General features: G+C 45.9%; 1 protein-coding gene across 1 annotated transcript; it reads left to right on the top strand.

The window, feature by feature from the left end:
- Positions 4478-6529, top strand: LOC110430597 (protein FAR1-RELATED SEQUENCE 1-like). Its single transcript, XM_021448404.1, has 3 exons — positions 4478-4879; positions 4985-5260; positions 5370-6529. Exons 1-3 carry the CDS (start codon positions 4685-4687, stop codon positions 5859-5861), a joined length of 963 nt encoding a protein of 320 aa, XP_021304079.1. The 5' UTR covers positions 4478-4684; the 3' UTR covers positions 5862-6529.

The following is an 18827-nucleotide window of genomic DNA, read 5'->3' on the forward strand; positions in this document are numbered from 1 at the left end:
GCTGCTGAAGGTTTTACTACATAAAGTTCAGCACTTTATGCAGTTGATTGACAACGAGAAGTTTTCTTTTACCCTGTTCATATGGAGACTAGCAGTAGAGAGACCTCTGCTTAGTCTTTCCAAAGTGCACCGGGTGGTGATGTTGTGGTGGCAGGAGGTACTACTATCTCACATAGTCACATGCACACACGGACGCTGCTTAACTGGAGATGGTGCAGCAAGTCAGCAACAGGCAGTTGTGATGGCAACAGGTTCGACCCAAGGATACCCGCGGTTCATCGTTCGAACGGAGCGGATCGACCCCTAAACCTCATTTAGCCCAAACGGATCAGCGGGGCAGCTTTAGGAGCGCTCCGCTCCGGCCCCTTTGCAGGGTTGGTCTCGCACGGCCCCGTGCGCGCCCACAGTGGACGTCGTCCGTGGACGCGCGGTGCTGCTGCCCAGGCATCCGCCTAGCAAAAGCTAGGATTTTTTATTTATTTGTCACTTTTAAGTGTGCCAATTCTACGTGTGTCAATGACATGTAGGACCATATAAATCACTGACATGTGGGACCAAGAATAGCAAATCTGCAAGAACCGACCGTAAGGATGGCATGTTGGTGGTAAATAACTAAAAAGCCCTAGACCCCCAGGTCCCAGGCGGCGGTGGTGTCACCGGATAGGTAGGAGACCCCTCCTCGGTTCGTTTTGCACGCACAGTACGAGTACTGACGGTGCACACGCATTCAATCGCGCCGGTACGAGCCTGTCTGTGCCGCCGGCTCGTCGGTCGTACTGCTACCGTACCCCGCTACGGGTTTAATTGGCCATCAACACGGCGGTACGGTTGCATGCATATGCATGCGTTGCGCTTGCGCCTATAGCGGCAGCAGACGTACAGTACTATAGTACATGTACATGACTGCAGATTCAGCACCGCCACGCGTACGTACGTACGTATACATATGCGTCACACATGGTGTATACTATATAGCTACTCATCAGTTGGAACTTGGAATATGTTCGTCAGTCAGTTTTGACCAAACGTGAACCGCTCGATCGAGTCACCAACTTTTGCTCAAATGTTTTAACGTTTGACCTGCTCAAGTGGCGATCGCTGTCGAATAATCCAACCCAACCCAACCCAACCTCCGATTACAAAACTTGTTGGACCTTTCGATCAGTTCGCACCCGATCGATCGAGCGCGCATCATCGTCGCATGACGCATCCACCCACCACCACCTGTGGTCGTCGTTGTCGTCGCCGCCGTCCGTCGGTCCGTCCCAGCACAAAAAGCTTTCTGATGCCCCTGCTTCTGCTTTGCTTCCTCCTGCGAGGCACGTCGGCCTATGCCCCCGCGACACATGGCCAGTGACGGCGTGACGCAGTGCGCAGCGCTTTCTGAGGTCACTCAGGGACGCGTGTTTGTTTCAGCTTTATCTGCTTAATTTACTAATTATTCAACAGTATTTTTCTCTTCTAATAAATTAGCGAACGACATTTTAACGTGCTCGTAGCTAGCCCATCGCCATTGGCCGGTCAGTTGGATGGCCACTTGCGACGGACCAGGGGAAAAAAATCACGGGCACACAAAAAGGAGGCCGGGGAGAGAAACCTGGAAGCGCACGCACGCACACCATACTTTTGGCCGGACGGAGGCAAAAGCGAGAGACAGGGATCGGAAGGCCGGCGACACTCGATTCGATCGGCGGCCGTCCCGTGTCACACGTACTACGTACCACTCGCCTGTCAATTCCTCTCTCGGTCTGGTCCCCCAACCAGAGCCACCAGAGGGTTCCTTCAGCACGTTGCTGCTGCCATGGACCCTACGTCCCTACCGCCGGCCAAGGTTGTTGGATTATTAACCCTCTCGCTGGTTCTTCTCTCCGATCCACACATGAGTGGAGGAGTCATGACGACGACCCTACCTCTACCTGGCCTTTGTTGGCTCTCCCATCGACGACGCTCCGAGCTAGCTAGAGGTCGTCGTCGTCGTCGTCGCTGCTGCACTGTTGGGACGACATGCGTGTACTAGCAGTACGTATTTCTGCCAAGTGGGTAGCACCAGTAAACTACCTCGCTCAGTCGCTCTACACCATGCATACATACGCCCGCCAGGTACGGTGGTGGTGGTGGTCTTTAATTATTTAACTAAAATAGCCGCCGTGCTTATATAACAGGCATAGCAGGAGAGTAAGTGGTTGGAGGGGAGCATATGCTCAGCTCAGCTCACCGTCTCGCCGGCATGGATGGCCATGGCCGTATGGCAGCAGCTCCGATGCGGAGGATGGCGAGGTGCGCGAGGTGGAGAAGCAGGGCACGTGCATGCATTTCTTTCGCTCGCCGATTTGGCAGCGGGCCGGCCGGCTAGCGGCTCACGCATCGCCGCGCAACGTGAAATCCGTAGGACCGTGTGCAGGTACCCACCTTGATCGAACGGGAGATAGGTTATCGTGGCTTCAAGATTCGTGAAGGCGGGGTATGGTAAAGACCCTTGCTGGCAATTATTATTGCTTACATGATACCAACGTGGAGCCGATGTGGCAGTGTTGGCCCGGGTAACCGAAACCGTAAAAAATGGCACTGGGTGAATGAAATATAAATGCGGTGGTTGGCAAGCTTCCAGCACAAGGAGGACGAAGGGGTATGCATGTGTATAACAAGGAAGCGAATGGATGGGTGTTTCCAGGCATGGATCCAAAGGAGAATTGGAGGAAGTGTGCAACTGAAAGCTTAGGACTAGCTAGCATGTTTGATACTGCATCAACTGCTGCTGTATTAGCAGCTACATGTGGAGAGGGAGCTTGGGCGGATGAAACATTTCGGCGGGATAGTGGAGAAGTCGATGGGTTCGGTGGCAGATTGAACGGGCCGCCAATGGTGGTGGGGAATGAAGGGGATACGGGAGAACAAGGGGGCATCGGTTCATCGACAGTGACAATGCAAGCGACGGGAGGAGCGCCGGCAGGAAGAAACGAGCGCTTGACAACATCGTACGACTGCAAGAAGAGGTACGCATGAAACTACCATGTCGATCTCTGAGTTATCGTAACAAGAATGGAATGCAAAACATTTAATAAGTAAACAGTTTTAGATTGTGGATAAACTTATCGAATTTCACGTAAAGAGTGTTTATTATCTATAGAGTGCATTATGGATCGATGTGATCTAAAAATACATAGGCTAGTGTGGTGTGGCGGACAACATTCCTAAAACATTAAACCAAACAGGTAGTATGTGATAACCTGTTAGTAGTCGGATGACCAAAGGCTTGGAGTATCTGTTAATATGAGTGCAGGAAGAGAGGGATGTCGGGACCGGATGCAAAAATAGCACCGACAGAAGAGAGCGCGCTGTCAAGAGCAATAAAATCTAGTATAGATCGAAAGAGTGAGGCTATATTCTTCCCGTACGAAGGGACGAGATTCAACTCGTTTGAAGAGGCTAAGGAGTTCTACAATCTGTACTCTTGGGAAGTAGGATTTGGAATCCGCACTTCCCGAGGGAGAACAAACAGTAACAGTTACACGACCAAGAAAGACCTGTGCTGTTCGTGCGAGGTTAGTGTTTTGTAGTAGGAACCAAAACATTTAACTGCATACTTCAATCAGGTGGTAATTGATGCCTTACAATTGCAGGGTATGAGCCGTAATCCAAAAGCAGCTTCTTGTAGAACCGGGTGCAAGGCAATGATTAGGCTGCTTAGACTGAAAGACCACAGCTGGTATATTAGCCGGAGTATAACCGAACACAACCACAGTTTGTCTGCTACATGTGGCGAAAAAAAACAATGGTTATCACACAGTGAGATAGATCCTTTAACAAAGGATTTTATCAGGAAACTAAGGGAGAACAACGTCACAACGGGGAGAGTGTGCAACATCCTAGGGACTTCGAGAGGAGTGGGGGGGTTCCCAGTGCGTAGGGAGGTTATTAGGTCAGTATGCGCCAGATTAGCACAACATAACATAGAAGATGACATTTCAAAAACTTTGACCTTACTAGATAAGATGAAAGTAGATGACCCAATGATGGTTGTGCGGTACAAGGTAGATGAAGGTGGGCGTATTGTGCACATGCTGTGGTGCACAGGTAAAAACCAGCAGAATTATGATAGATTTGGTGACGCAATGACTTTTGACACAACATACCGCACCAACTTGTACAACATGCCTTTCGGCCTATTCGTCGGAGTAAACAACCATTTCCAATCAGTTGTGTTCGGGGGAGTACTACTAACCTCAGAGAAGACAGAAGACTTCGAGTGGGCCTTCGCAAACTTCAAGGACATAATGAAGGGCAAGGAGCCAATGACGATACTCACAGGTAACAAAATGATATGACACCATTCTCAGACATATTTACATACATTTAATTTGTAACTAAAATGGCTTTTGACTGAAACAAGCCTTAATTAACACTGTTTGTTTGAGCTCCAGACCAATGTCAGGGTATGGCGGCGGCAATAAAAACAACGCTGCAGACCTCACGACACCGGTGGTGCAAGTGGCATGTACTAAGGAAGGCCAAACAATGGTTGGGAAATGTTTACACGAAAAATACTGGGTTCAAAAGTGAATTCAACAAATTAGTGACTGAGGAGGTTTCGATCATTAAATTCGAGAGAAGGTGGCGACAACTAGTGAGGAAGTATGGGGTGGAAAAAAACAAGTATCTGAAAAGAATCTACAAGCATCGAGGAATGTGGGCTAGGCCTTACTTCATGCATGTGTTTTGCGCTGGAATGACGAGCACACAACGGAGTGAAAGCGCAAACCACATGCTAAAAGGGTTCATCCAGCGATCAGCGCCTATGCACATCTTTGTTAGCAAGTTCAATGAGTTCCAGAATGATCGTATCGCACAAGAAGAAAAGGAGATCCACGTCACAAAGCAGGTGACGGACGGTTTGGTTGCGAAATGCGCATTGACGCCCTAACTCCATAGTTCGAAACCGAAATGAACAAAGTGATGAAATCAACTTTTGTTTTGGTGAATGCAGATGAAAAGGAAACGGCGGATTGGTGTGCCAATAGAGAGGCATGCAGAAGAAATCTACACCAGAGCCATGTACGACCGCCTATACAACGAGCTGTACCACGCAGGCAGCTACTTGATCAAAGGGAGAGGCGCGGACGAAGCATACATTCTGGTGCACTACAAGGAGGATGGAGCAACAGATGAGAAATTATTCCTGGTTAAAGACTCCGGAAATTTTATTAGCTGTAGCTGCGGGCTTTACAACCATGTCGGAATGCTATGCAGACACGCATTGAAGGTATGTAATGAGTATCACACATTAAAATGGTGAACTGATCTAGTGTGTACCCACGTTTTTATTTGCGGTGACATGACTATAATCTGTAAATGAAATTTTGTCTCCACAGGTGTTGATGCACCTGGACAGAACGGAGTTGCCATCCGGTAACATACTAGCCAGATGGAGAAGAGATGTGGCATGCGAAACAGGACATGTAAGCGGTCAAGGGGTGGAGACCAGTAGCTTAGAAAGCGCGACATACATTCAGAAGAAGTTGATGGTGCGTAGAGTACTAGCCATGGCCGGAGTAGAAGGAACCTTGGACGAGTCAGGTTATAAAGAAGCAATGGATGCGCTAGACAAGATAATTTCAGTACGAACCACAAGAGTGGAGGAGAAGAAGATAGAACTTGGGGAAAGAAGCGAAAAGCCAACCTCTTGCCCAAAACGGGCAGTGAAGAAGGGTCGCCGTCAAAACACGAGCCTGAAATCTTACAAAGCTAGCTTAAAGGAGCAAAATAAGAGAAAAAAATACGAGGAGGATGAAATCAGTTCAACATCAGATAATGAGCAAGTGACCGGAACCAGGAAGACGAAGGCACTTTGGGAGATAGAATAGTTCACTGATCTGTGTACCAAGTATGCGAGAAGAAGGCATGATGTGTACTCAGTGGGACTTGTGAAGTGAAAATTAATGAGATAAAATCGAATATAAATTATTAAGATTACATACGGGAAGAACATTGTTAACTTTGCCACGTATCACGAGACAATAATTGAGGTACTTTACATAATAATACACAGTCATGTAGAAAACTGCGCGAACGATAGTACAAAGCTTAGGGACGTTATCATACATGGTGATTAATATAGATGACAGAAACAACATAATTATAGAAAAAAGAATACAAACGAGGGAAAGGGGGGGTTACTACTATGCGAGCACTAGAGTGGAATACAAATGTCGTCAACAAACAAAGGGCGAAGTGACGTACTAAGACTACTTGTTTGCAACGACAAAATAGACAAGGGCCGCAAGTATAGCTACGATGCTGGCAACTAGGAACACCATAGTTAGTATGCACGAAATAAGCACGGTGGTGAGAGAGCCCTGAGTGGAAAGGGTAGACACCCGACCACTGAGCTCGATGATCTTCTTGCGGATGTCGTCGATCTGTTCAGGCAAGGAGGCGTCGGGGGTGCGGGTCTGCGCGAGCGAATGAAGAGATTGGGTACGGGCAGGAGTCGTCTCACGAGGAAGTCCGATCTTTCCAATGCCTCTAAGGAGAGTCTCGTAATCCGCTTGGAAGTAGTAAGATCTGCAAGAGGTCGGGTCCTGCGGCAACGAAATCAACAAAACACATAGTGCAAGCAAGTATTAGGACTAACGATTATAATAAAGATTGCAAGAGAAGTTAACAAGTATATTGGGAGATGGGGTCTGGGAATGTAAAACAAGACATCTATGGGTGGAGGACTTGCCTTCTCCTTGTTCCTAGGACACTTGAAGAACCTCTTCCCACAAGAGTTCTGGCGGGTGCTGGTAAGAGCGATGAGCCTGACATCTTTGCACGATTGGCAAACAATTAGAGGTAGTCCGGTTTCCAGATCAACTGGATCAGGGCCATCTAGGTTGGAAAGGAGATCCTGCGAGTTAACTGAGGATGACTGCGGCATTCTTTGTAGTGCGACTGTATAGCCAAGGAAATGCCGATGGGATTCGATCTAAGCGAATACTGGGGTTTCGAGGCAAGAATGGGGCGTTTCAGCGATGCGGCCAGGCAGCTCAAGATGTATAGCCGGGGGAGATGAATGTTGGAGGAGATGGGGATGATTGGGAAGCAAGCGAGGTGGTGGACGAACTAATTTAGGAGCACCTTGTGGATGTGGTTGCGTATTTATGGTTGCTCCTGCGTTTGCGTGCATCCATTGCGAACAGCAGTACAATTAATGCATTCAGAGAAAAGGATAAGAAATACGCCTTCGCGGTGAGTGGTCGTTGCAAATATTTAATGAGTTCATCGGGATCAGAAATTACAAGAGTACGATAGAGTGGGAAAAAGGTGCCGTGGGTAGGAATGAAGTGTTTCCAGTAAGTGCAAAAAAACGTAAAACAAACCAGCACAAAAGCAGTGTAAGGCATAATATCAAACCGTTTATAGAGTTCAACCCCTACATTAAGATTACACAGGGATGGAAATTTTGAAGAGCACATAGTTCAAAACTAAACCCAAGGGTTTTAGGGTCCCTTAATTACAGCGACGACAGATATGGACGAAGTCCAGGCCTACAATTCATGGCCAGCCCAGGTTGTTCTCAAATCAACATATATTAGTAAGTCGTCTTGGATACCCGGTGATGACGGTGAAGGAGCTAAGGCGACAGCAAAGACTCATGTCTGCCTCGGAGCAAAAGAGACATAACAAAACCCAGAACATTAGCTGGGCCGGCCGCTACAAACGGTGCCTAATAACTTAGTGCGAACCACTCTTCGGCCCGTAAGGGGTTCATTGGCCTATCAAGTAGCAGGCGACACAACGTCCACTTCTCGGAGTAGGGGTAGTCCTGTAACCGCTCCATGGGCCATGCAAATAAAAGCAGAACAATCAAAGTGAAAACTTAAAAACACAAAATATGGTCCACGAACGGGGTAAGCCATGTTTTGAGAGAGGAATCACCGGTGCAAGAATCTGAGTGCCTGCGCGAAAGCCGTCGAAAAGGAGTGCAAACACAGCAACTGCGTAGCCATGGAACCACCTGCGAAAAAAAATGGGGAAGAAAGTTTCGGTGGGAGAAGTGGAAACAAGACAAGGTGTTAAACAATTAATAACAACTATAAAAGCACGGGTGCACAAAACTTGTGTAGTATGACTAACTTTGCGGTTAAACGACCATCCCAGCGGTGAAACTCTATTTTCCATTGATCAACTGGAGTGACACGGCTAGGGAAATTGGGCCCATGCGCAAGGTTGAGACCGAGTAGCATCTTGTGAACGTGCGGGTACCATTGACCAACAAATGTGCGTTGGACAGCTAAAGGCTTGCCAGGGTGGAAAATTGTAACATGCTTTCTGTCCATATCAAATCCGAGACATACCCATTGATCGCCAAACAGGAGAGGTGCAATTACCTGAAGGAAATCATTCTAAAAAATAAATAATATGATATGAAGAACGGGTGATGGCAAACTAAATAAGAGAACTGAAAGGCAATCTAGGTGGTTATTGGTGGTATATGGTGATAGCTTTACGGATTATAATGCTGTTTCCAAACAAAAAAAAAGTTTGTATCGTTCAATAATTGCAGGTGTCATACCAGGTTATAATGAAGGATGTTGGCAAACAGATACGGCGGAGCAAAGAATGCAGCCCATGCAGCTGTCAATTCCTCATCAGAATTGCCGGAAATGCAATCAGACTGCAAATGATAACGGGCTGGGGCGTCATATATAGATTAGGCAACTTGTGACATGGGGGAGTAGCAAGTAGTGAGCATACCGCCCATCCAGGAGGCAAGAATAATCTTCTGGTGGTGGTAGTAGCATTGATTGATATTTGTGCATCGATCTCCATAAAAAGAGCCATAGCAGCAGCCATAACCTTGGCACTTACTGGTTTGTTCGTTTTAAACTGGTCGATAAGCTCACTACCCGTTAAGGTGACATTGATAAATGGTGGAAAAATGACCCAGTCCCTACGTAAAAAAAAGGGACTTGTAAAATGAGTCAACAGCACATGATAACCAAGTAAGTGCCACAAATGTACAGATTTCAGATAGCTTTGCAGGAGAAAGGACTAAAGAGACAGTAGGATGAGTAACAGGGTATTCCAGATATTAGAACACACAAAAACTAAAAAAGAACTAAATGGTAGTAACTAAAGACACCTACATATACTTACCTGAATAGGGTAAACTTATGGAGCCTAGTGGTAGTCACCATCTTATACATCCACATGTCACGGTCATGGTTAAGTATACGGGCTTGGACTACTATCCGATGAGGGGGGCGCGGAGTCTGGGGCGAGTCAGAATCCTCTATTACAATAACTTCAACCTCATTTCTTTCAATACAGATCTCGTGGGGGCGCCTATTTAGGTCAAAACCTGTAATACAAAGTAGAAAAATTAGTATAGGAAAAGGGAACAAATATATTTGCGGCGGGTGCAAATGAGGTGGTCTAAGAGGCTGGTGATGTTAAATTTCTACATTGTGAACAAAAGCTACGCGCCTATGACATACTACCAACAGACTGGAGTTAGCACAAGAGGTGAATCACAGACCTCTAGGGGCCGAACGTGGCGTGTGGTCGAACAATGGCCCAGGGGAGGTAGCGTGAATCAGGGAAGGATTGGCATGCTTAGATGTGAAGCCTGTATAAAAGTGAAAGCAAGCAAGATAATTGGTAAACCTCGTTTGGAGTAACGGTGACTGATTAAAGTGCGTGACATGAAAACTTCATGACCAGGGACAATACTCATTTAACACTAAATTTCAAACGTAGGGAACATTAAGATTACCAAAAACCATACTTGGAGTAGGATTGTCAGTGCAAATAGTAGGGAGATTGGTACGATCGGGAGATTGGTCCAGGATGGCTGGAGATGAAGTGGAGTCATCGTATCTTTTCCGCTTTACAGAGACTAGGTTCAAAAAAATGAAGAAATAAATTAGGAAAAATAAGAGTAGTAAGACCATAAAATACGACATAATAAGTAAACAAATTAATTGGCCAACGAGAAAAAAGTGTAAGGCCCTAAACGAAGGGAACGCAGAAATAATAGACAGAATTTGACGTGCACACCTGACGGCGAGTGTTTGATATTTTCCTTATCAACAAGATCTGATGACTGAACAAAGCATGGTGCCTGAAGCAAAGTATCGAGTTTCCTAGGCTCTGGAGTACTTAGGGGAGTGGGCAACAAGGGAACAGCAAGTTCGGGCGTACCATCTGCAGACGACATTATTGAACAACTATTTCAGAAATTCCGGAACTAGCAACAGCAAAAAAAATTTGGTAACCACGGAAAGGGAGATCCGTGGATGCAGGTGCTTGGCGACCTCGGTTCAAGACAGAGGAATACAAGATGAAGAATGCCTCGTGTTCCCAACTCCGAAATTCCCTAGTGCAGTATTTACATTCCTTGTAAAGTATTTTGTTTGCTATAATTTGCTTCTTAACTCCATCCCAAGATTGTAAAACTTTTATGACCAAGAGTGACCTCTTAAATAAATTCAGGTGGCAAAGCACAGCGGTAGAATGGTAAAAAAAAATGTTTCTCAGCTTCCCCGCGGCGAGCTTGGGACTAAAAATGGGTTGGGGTTATGACAGAAACGAATCAAAACGAACCAAGTTGGACAATTAATATCTATAATAATTGTTACCAATTTAAAAATATTGAACGTTTAATAGCTAGGGGCTAGTAGACATAATTAATCGTCTGGCGTGATAAGTGCAAGTCGGGTAACTACAAAACAGATCATGCACCTTGCCCATCGCAATGAACCGCACCGTCCTGAGCAGGGTTGCCATTGCCGGCGCTAAAACCAGGTGTCTCGTCAATGACAGCGATAAGTTCGGCCACGTTGTGTGACGGTATCTGAGGACAAGAAAAAAAAAAGCACCGTCAGCGTCTGAGGTGAGGTGGAGGGGGTGGTGCAAAGTCATGATATAACACATTAAAAAATATACAGTCCATGTTTAACAGCGGGATGCTGGTTTAAGCAGCTTAAGATTTTGAGGGCGCATATATGCTGTGCGCGGATGTATATGGGCTGAGGTTGATAAGCAAGTGTCCTAAAAAAAATGCTACGTTGCACAAGACGAGCAAGGTGTGATTGAGCTCTAAAAATATAGTTAACATTGCGTTCCAACTACTTTACAGCGACATATATAGGATATGATTACCGAAGGTCGTGACGACGAAGGATCGGTAGGGGGTTGGGAAGACCGACAAAGGATGTCCAACTTCCAGTACGGATGGTGATGCAGTACGACCTTAGGATATAGTAAATAATGAATTAGCGACATAAAAAAGAACTGCGTGGAACGGATAACGGAGTTGGCAGTCACGTACAGAAGGATCACAGAAACAATACCTGATGGCCACCTAGCATGTATCTCCATGAATCAACAGAGAGCCTTCTAACTTTGTCGAGCTCGTCCAGCCTAGAAAGGACCGGGTGCGTGAAATGCCTGATCTGAGGAAACATGGCAGCCCAGCGATCTGGCTGCGGACTTGCAGTGTTCATGAGGTATGTTATCTGTAATCAAACCCAAAAAATGTAAAAAAAAAGGACTGGTCAGAGTGAATGTAAGCAGATGCATGCAAGAATCTATCCTGGGAATAGAAAAAAAGGGTAAAAATGGGGTGGGGCTGTTGGTGGAACCCAAAAAGAAAAACAGGTGCTATGTACGAAGTTGTACAGCTGATGTAAAGTAACAGCAATTTGCATTGGATGAAAGAATCACTGAGTCCCAAATAAATATACATAGTTTCGACGAAGTAACTAAGACTACAAGGAGATGATTTAGAGAATCAGAGTGGGGGACAAGCATAGGCGTGGGTTGGAATGTACCGTTACTAACGAGGAACACCCGTACAATTCAATAGCTGACGGCCGCCGAACGCTGAACAGTTCTCTCTTCACACTATCTGCACAGTCCTTGACGACGTCGAATGCGTAAAGCCCCCAATCGATTCTAGTGTCGTGATTAAGGAGTACTATGGCTCGGAGAACATCGGGGTCGACCTGAGTTGAGCCAACACGGGCTGAAAAAAAAATTGCCGACCACAGCTATGATCATGGCAGCACGAAAAGCAACCATTTCGACGTCCGAAAGCGAGGACTTGGCAGATAGCGCATCGAGGACACGCTGTGCTCGAGCTATGGAAACTTCTTCGGGTACTGAATCGTACCAGAGGATTTTGGCTACCTCAGATCGGATATCGTCGATTGCGCGAGGTGTCTCAATAGACGAGATGTCAGTGCCGTCAGGTAGCCCAAGAATGGAACGGACTTGTGAAAGGGAGAATGGAATGGGGGCAAGGGGGTCGATGGTGAAGACAGAAGAATCTGTGTCCAAAGAAAGAAGAAGCCAAGCCAACAGCTTTTTATCAATAAAGAGGCGGCTGGGAAGGTGGAAGATGAAGGAGAACCCAAGCTCTTGCACGATTTTGAATTGCAGACTACGGCGAGGGATTGCACGCGCAATGCGACGAATGCTGGCCAGAGATGGCTTCCTCAAGCGGATTGGAGGACGTTCTCTAGGAGCAGGATGAGTCCGAGGGACGGGCATGGTACCAACTGCAGCCTGCGCGGCGTCGGGCACGGCATTGGAGTTGCTGGCGAGCAAAGGTGACTGGCACTCCGGCGGCTCCGCCATTGGCAAGCGGGGACGCTTGCTGGAGAAGAAAGAGGATTGGTAATGGAAAAGTCAGCTGGTACTGTATGACTTTTGTTCTTGGGGGGCACTAGAACAGAATAAGAAGTAGAGCGGCAATGGACGTCTTCCCTTTTTTATTACCCTCCCATCGTTGGTGTGCTACCATTTCAAGCTAAACATAATTAAATGATGTCAGGTGAAAAGGGTCCCTATGGACAGGGCTCACGTAATGTTGTTCATGCGATTTAACTCTGTTAAGTAATGCCTTGTTTAGATAAAAAAAAAATCCAAAACTTAAAAAGGTTCCCCACCACAGCGGATCTTGTGGCACATGCAAGGATCATATAAATATATGTAAAACAAAGATAACTAATTGCACAGTTTAGCTGTAAATCACGAGAAGAATCTTTGAAGCCTAGTTGCACCATGATTAAATAATGTTTATCAAATAAGAACCAAAGGTGCTACATTGTCAAAATCTAGAAAATTTTTGGGTCTAAACAAGGCCTAAGTTCATAGGCGCCAAAAAAAAACCAAATTAGGATTCAGATTAAATAAACACATGAAATTGATTCGATCTTCGCTCCTGCTTAACACTAATCTTAGTTTAGTGATAGATTATCAGTGTTAACAAAACAAACCCATGGAGACAAAATGTCAAAATAAATGACAGGATGTAGTTTATGTAGTGTGAGATAAAGTAACCAAAATTATTGTCTTTTTCATATAAATAGGCGGCCGGTGCTGGATAAAGGAAGGGGGAAGACGTTACGTGGCGTCCACACGGCAGTGTTGTGCAGCGGAGAGTCATCATTACCTGACCGAACGGCAGACGATGATAACAAGACTAGTATAAACAAAATGTACAAAGGACGCATGCCTGCAAGTGCCGTCGCCTGCTATTAAATCGGGCCTTGTTTAGTTACCAGTTGGTTTTTAGCTACTGTAGCACTTTCATTTTATATTAAACAAACATTGTCCAATTAGAAAGTAACTAGACTCAAAGAATTCATCTCACAAATTACAGGTAAATTATGCAATTAGTTTTTGTTTTTGTCAATATATAGTATTACATGAATGTCAAAAAAAATTGATGTGACGAGAAAATCTTGAACATTTAAGCGAACTAAAGGAGCCCTCACTGCTTGCTTTTGCCGGTTCATAAGGACGGACGAGAATAAGGAGAAAATGGATTATTCAACAAGCAAGAAAAATTAACGCTTCATGAAGTTTGTAAATCGACATATTCAGTGGTTCCAACATTAAGAAAACAAAATACGCAGAAATGTAAGGCCAAAGCGCGTGGCAAAAACAAGACTTGAAAACCGACGGAACAGATACCGAGTAATGTGCATTACTCTCGAAACAGAATGTTAGCAACGAAAAATATGTAATATTAATTTAATAATTACAACATTACGCATGCTTCAATACTCTATAATAAGCAGAGAAGCGTCACTGAGGGCAACTCAGATGGACTGCGCCCGTTGTTGAGCAATACTAAATTTGGTTGAACAAGTAGTACTCGTTCTTCCAAGCTCGGTTTCCAATAGAGATGGATAACTTCAGTTCTACTTTACGTGCCAGAGCTCAGAGCGACGCTGGCGGAACATGGGGGACGGAAAGGGCGCAGCAAGAGACCGATCTGTTCCATCCGAGGTGCAGCCTACAGCCTAGTGGCATCTGCTTCGGTTCCAGAGTCGAGCGGCAGCAGGAACCAGGTCTTTTCCATTGAAGGCTACCTGTACTCTGACGACCGCCGCGTGCTCAGCCCATTTATGCATACAGACACTGAAAGGATCTCGCAAAGTCCAATGCCGTATTCGGCTGTGCAGGCTCCGTGTCCGGCTGTGCAGGCTGCAACCACCGGCAAAGCATTTATAGGGAAGCTTGGGACATAACGATAGGCTAATTTACTTCCATCCAAAATCCAAACACTTAACAAGATAATGCATCGCATCAAATATTTAGACACGTGCTTACAGAAATAAATGTAAACATAAATAAAAGCTAACTACATAATTTTATCGCAATTTTCAAGACGAAACTTTTCAAACTAGTTATAAAATGATTGGATAATAATTACCATAAAAAAACGAAAATAGTACATAGTTAGAAAAAAAAATCGGGAATGAACTAAAAAAGACTATGAAGGAGCAGTAAAGCTAGCATGTACGTGTCTTGCCCATACGGACGCTAACATAGCGTAGGTGATACGGGTGTAAAAGGTGATTAAGTAATTCAAATATAACATTGTGGGTACGTTTATTATCGTAATTTAGTATGACGAAACCATGGCCATATAGCAGCAGTACGACCGAGGATACGGATAAATAATCAATTCAACAGTTATGATTAATTAGGGTCGAAAACAAAAAGATGCCATGCATGATTTCTAAGTTCTAAGCTATTATAAATAAACAAACAAGTACTCCCTACATGTCGTAATTATATGACGTTTAGGCCAAAAGTACATAAATCAGGGGGTGCTAAATTATCGGTTATTTTCCTGTTGTGCCCTTAGTAAATATAGCTTGCGGTGCTACTTGTACAACGGTTTGTCATAGACTGCCTGACCAAAGCTGCACAGCAAAATGACAGATCTCTGCGTTTCGAAACATATAAACGGGGGTACTTTTTTTATTACAGCCACCGGTTTTGCATGTCCCCGCGTGACTTAGATCGGGCGCGTTTGGCCAGGTAGGGGCGCGTAATTCCGACGAACGACGAACATGAGCAGCAAGCAACGTGCTGCGAGCGCGACCGATAACCATGGCCGCGAGTGTGCGCTGCGGGAGACAAACTAGCGACGAGCGTGTGATGAAGAGACGAGCGTGCATCCTAAAATTAGTACATGGAAGATGCATGGGGACATGCGAGAACGGGAACGGGCCGAAAGGTGAGGTGTGGCTGTGTTCATTTGGTGCCCCATGTGCCCCATGCAGCCTCGACTCCTTCAATTCTGGAAACAAGGCACTCACCCACGACGACTTCCTTTACCTAAATGAATACGGTATTAACATACCAAATGAAAGAAACACATTAGAGCAACCAGACGTAAAAAAAAAAGCAAAAAACTGGTGACATTGAGACGGCATATTTAGGATTAATGTGGACACCGATTAGGTCCTAGGAAGTTTATCATTAATTGTACAGTGCAGACCCTGGCGTTCTTTGGATAGCAACTAGCATCTCCAACCTAACTACGCAATAAAAATGTGATTTTACATGGTCGTGTGCGGGTAAACGAATGGGAACACAGGCTTAAGTCAAAGTGAATAAATGAAACACATAAGGCGAAAATACTAACACCGTCCAACACTGGTGGAGGTGAAGGGTCTATAATGAGAGATGCGCAACAGTATGAAACACATATAATAAGAAGTGAGACGAAGAGAATGGTGAACAGGACAATATAACACATGGAACAGTACGACATTATACATATTATTAGAACAAATTGTTACACATCGGCATAACTAAAGAACGACACCAAGCAACTATTTGGTACACAACAAGTAGGATCAAAGCTTGCGGACACACAGGACACTTGATAGGGATTGGACGACGAGACTGGTACATGGAAATGGCAAGGACATGGGCGGTACAGGAGTACAACAATGAAAACTAATTACATGCACGTAAACTAAATTTATTGCTAATACATAACTTCGAGACTACTAAAGAGGTAACAGGATAGCTGATAAGACGACAACCGGGCTGGAGACGACTTCCAACTAACGAGCAATCCTACACGTCCACTATGAAGAAGCTGATGTGCAGGTGGCCAGCGGTCTCACGGATGAGGACTACATATGTGTCGGATGCACGGAGCCCGTTGATGTGCACGAAGTCCAGCCAACCAGAAGTAATACGGGCTAACTGGTCACCAAAAAAGGGACGAGACAGCAATGCAGGGAACTCGTTGCGGGTATCATCCCCATAGTGAATTGTAACCGATGCGTGGCGAGGAAGCATGGAGGAGAAATGCGTCCCGAAGTACTGCATGGAACAAAAAGAAAAAAGCACGACCATATTAATAAAAAATAATAGGAATTATGAAATTTAGTGTTGATGGTTGATCATGAGCTTGGTCTAATAAACTTACAAAATAGCCGGCATAGATATGGGTCCTGACCAGACTGACTACATACAAAGGGTAGGACGTGACACGGTTCATCCATAAATCAGCTAGGATCTGCATTATGCGCGGAGTCATGTGGACCCTGGGTCCGAGATCATACTGCATGCCAAGTAAATGCGCAGGGACTACAAAAGAAAAAACAAAACAAATGGGTATGTTTGAATATTAATTGCAACTGGTATTTTTATTAAGCATTCAATCAGGTTAGTGGTCCATACCTTGCACACGAGGAGGAACGGGGACATCAGCTGCGGCCGCAGCAGTCGAAGGAGAACTGGGTGAAGATTGGCTTGGGCGGCCTGCATGGTGTGCATGTGGGGGCGCCGGCATCTTGACGTCCTCAGCAGGGGGATCTGGGTTAGGGACAGGATCAACGGGGGCTGTTGCACCACGATGCATTTCTGCACGTGGGGGTGACTGGACATATGCCGGTGCAGACAATACGAACGGGTCGGAAATAGGAGTGGTTACGACCGATCGAAGTGGCATGGGCTTCTCAAAGCCATTGTTGCCGTACAGCCTCATGACAAACCTGGAAGGCCTCATGAGAACAAAAAGTCCAATGTCAAAGCATGATATACGCTCGGCGGCAACAAATTCAGGCCATCCAGAGGGACCAAGATAGACACGACCAGCCTCGTGAACCACAGATACAGGGTGGGGGAACATTGAATCGCCGAGAACTAAAACTCGGCCACCAATTTCTTGCTTGAACTCCTGAGCGAAAGGTTGGGGTAAGGCCTACAAACGGGGTTGCAAAAAAGGTTTGTTTAATACTAATTGATTAAGATAGATTACATGATTTAAACCAGCACAGGCAGATTAAAAATGTAAAGGCGTCCACGGGATACTAACAATGCGAGTCTTGAAATCTGCAGTAAACTGTTTGATAAACGAACGGGTGCGGTGCAAATGGAGCGGGTCGAGCACAGACGGCTCCTTAGGGACAGATGACCTGCCTCCGGCCTAGGTAATAAAGCAAAATATTCGAATATTAGGACAAGAGGAAACTAATTTAGTTTTTTGCAAATGACAGTTCACATAATAGAATATGAGCGTCACCATTGAAGAATACTTACTGGTGCGGACATTGGTAAGTTCCGGGCATGATTCGGGTGGTGGACAGCCATAGGACGAGATGATGGGTGCAGTGGAGGAAGACGGCTGGTGTAGTGTGCTGGTGCTGGACCGCGAGAGGTAGGCGTACAAACACGGGGACGGAGTGGAGTGGGGCTTGTCTGCTGACCAACACGTGGTACGTGCATAGGGGATGCACCCAGTGGGAGAGACTGTGGACTGCGACAACCCACAAGGGTTACACGCCCGTCCTTGAGCTCCAGACGATCGAAAAACATCACACCGTACTGAGCACCGGGATCAGCTCTGTTGATGGATGGTGACCTAGCCTGCACCTTGCAAATAACAACGCCGATAACATCTTCAGTGCCGGATGAAATGGAAAAAGAACATCCAGATAATGGCAATAGCAACAACACACCTGAACGCTCGGGATTGTATTGGGCTGTGGGAGGACTTGGACGTCATCATCTTCGGACGACTCCTCAGCCTCTAATTCCTCTAAGAGACGACCCATATCATCAGAACTGTCGGGGAACGGGGCACCATCGTCAATTGGACTCTCTACAATGGGGCGCTTGCCTGCAGCAATTTCAGCGGCTGCAAGAGGATCGGAGTATACAGAGGGGCGGGGGCGCTTTGGCGAGGAGGATGGATCAATATGAGAAACATCATGGTGAGTATTAGACATTGTGCGCTTGCCGGGCACATTCTCCTCAGGGGAGGAGGGTGTGTGCTGGGGAGTGTCAGCACGACCGGTTGGATCCATTGAGGCAATGAGTGAGTTAGGAAGATGTAGTTGTGTGGAAGCACGAGTTTCCATTGAGCTTGGATACTGATATTTATAGCCAAATAATGGCGGTGACGTGGACACAATTGCATGTCCAAAGAGATGATCGAGTCGGGAGCATTTATGACTTGTTGCATGCAGCGTCTGCATGCGGGCTAAGGTCAAACATATAAATTAAATAAAGCCAGG

The sequence above is a fragment of the Sorghum bicolor genome, chromosome 9 (assembly GCF_000003195.3).
Source record: "Sorghum bicolor cultivar BTx623 chromosome 9, Sorghum_bicolor_NCBIv3, whole genome shotgun sequence".
Lineage (NCBI taxonomy): Eukaryota > Viridiplantae > Streptophyta > Magnoliopsida > Poales > Poaceae > Sorghum > Sorghum bicolor.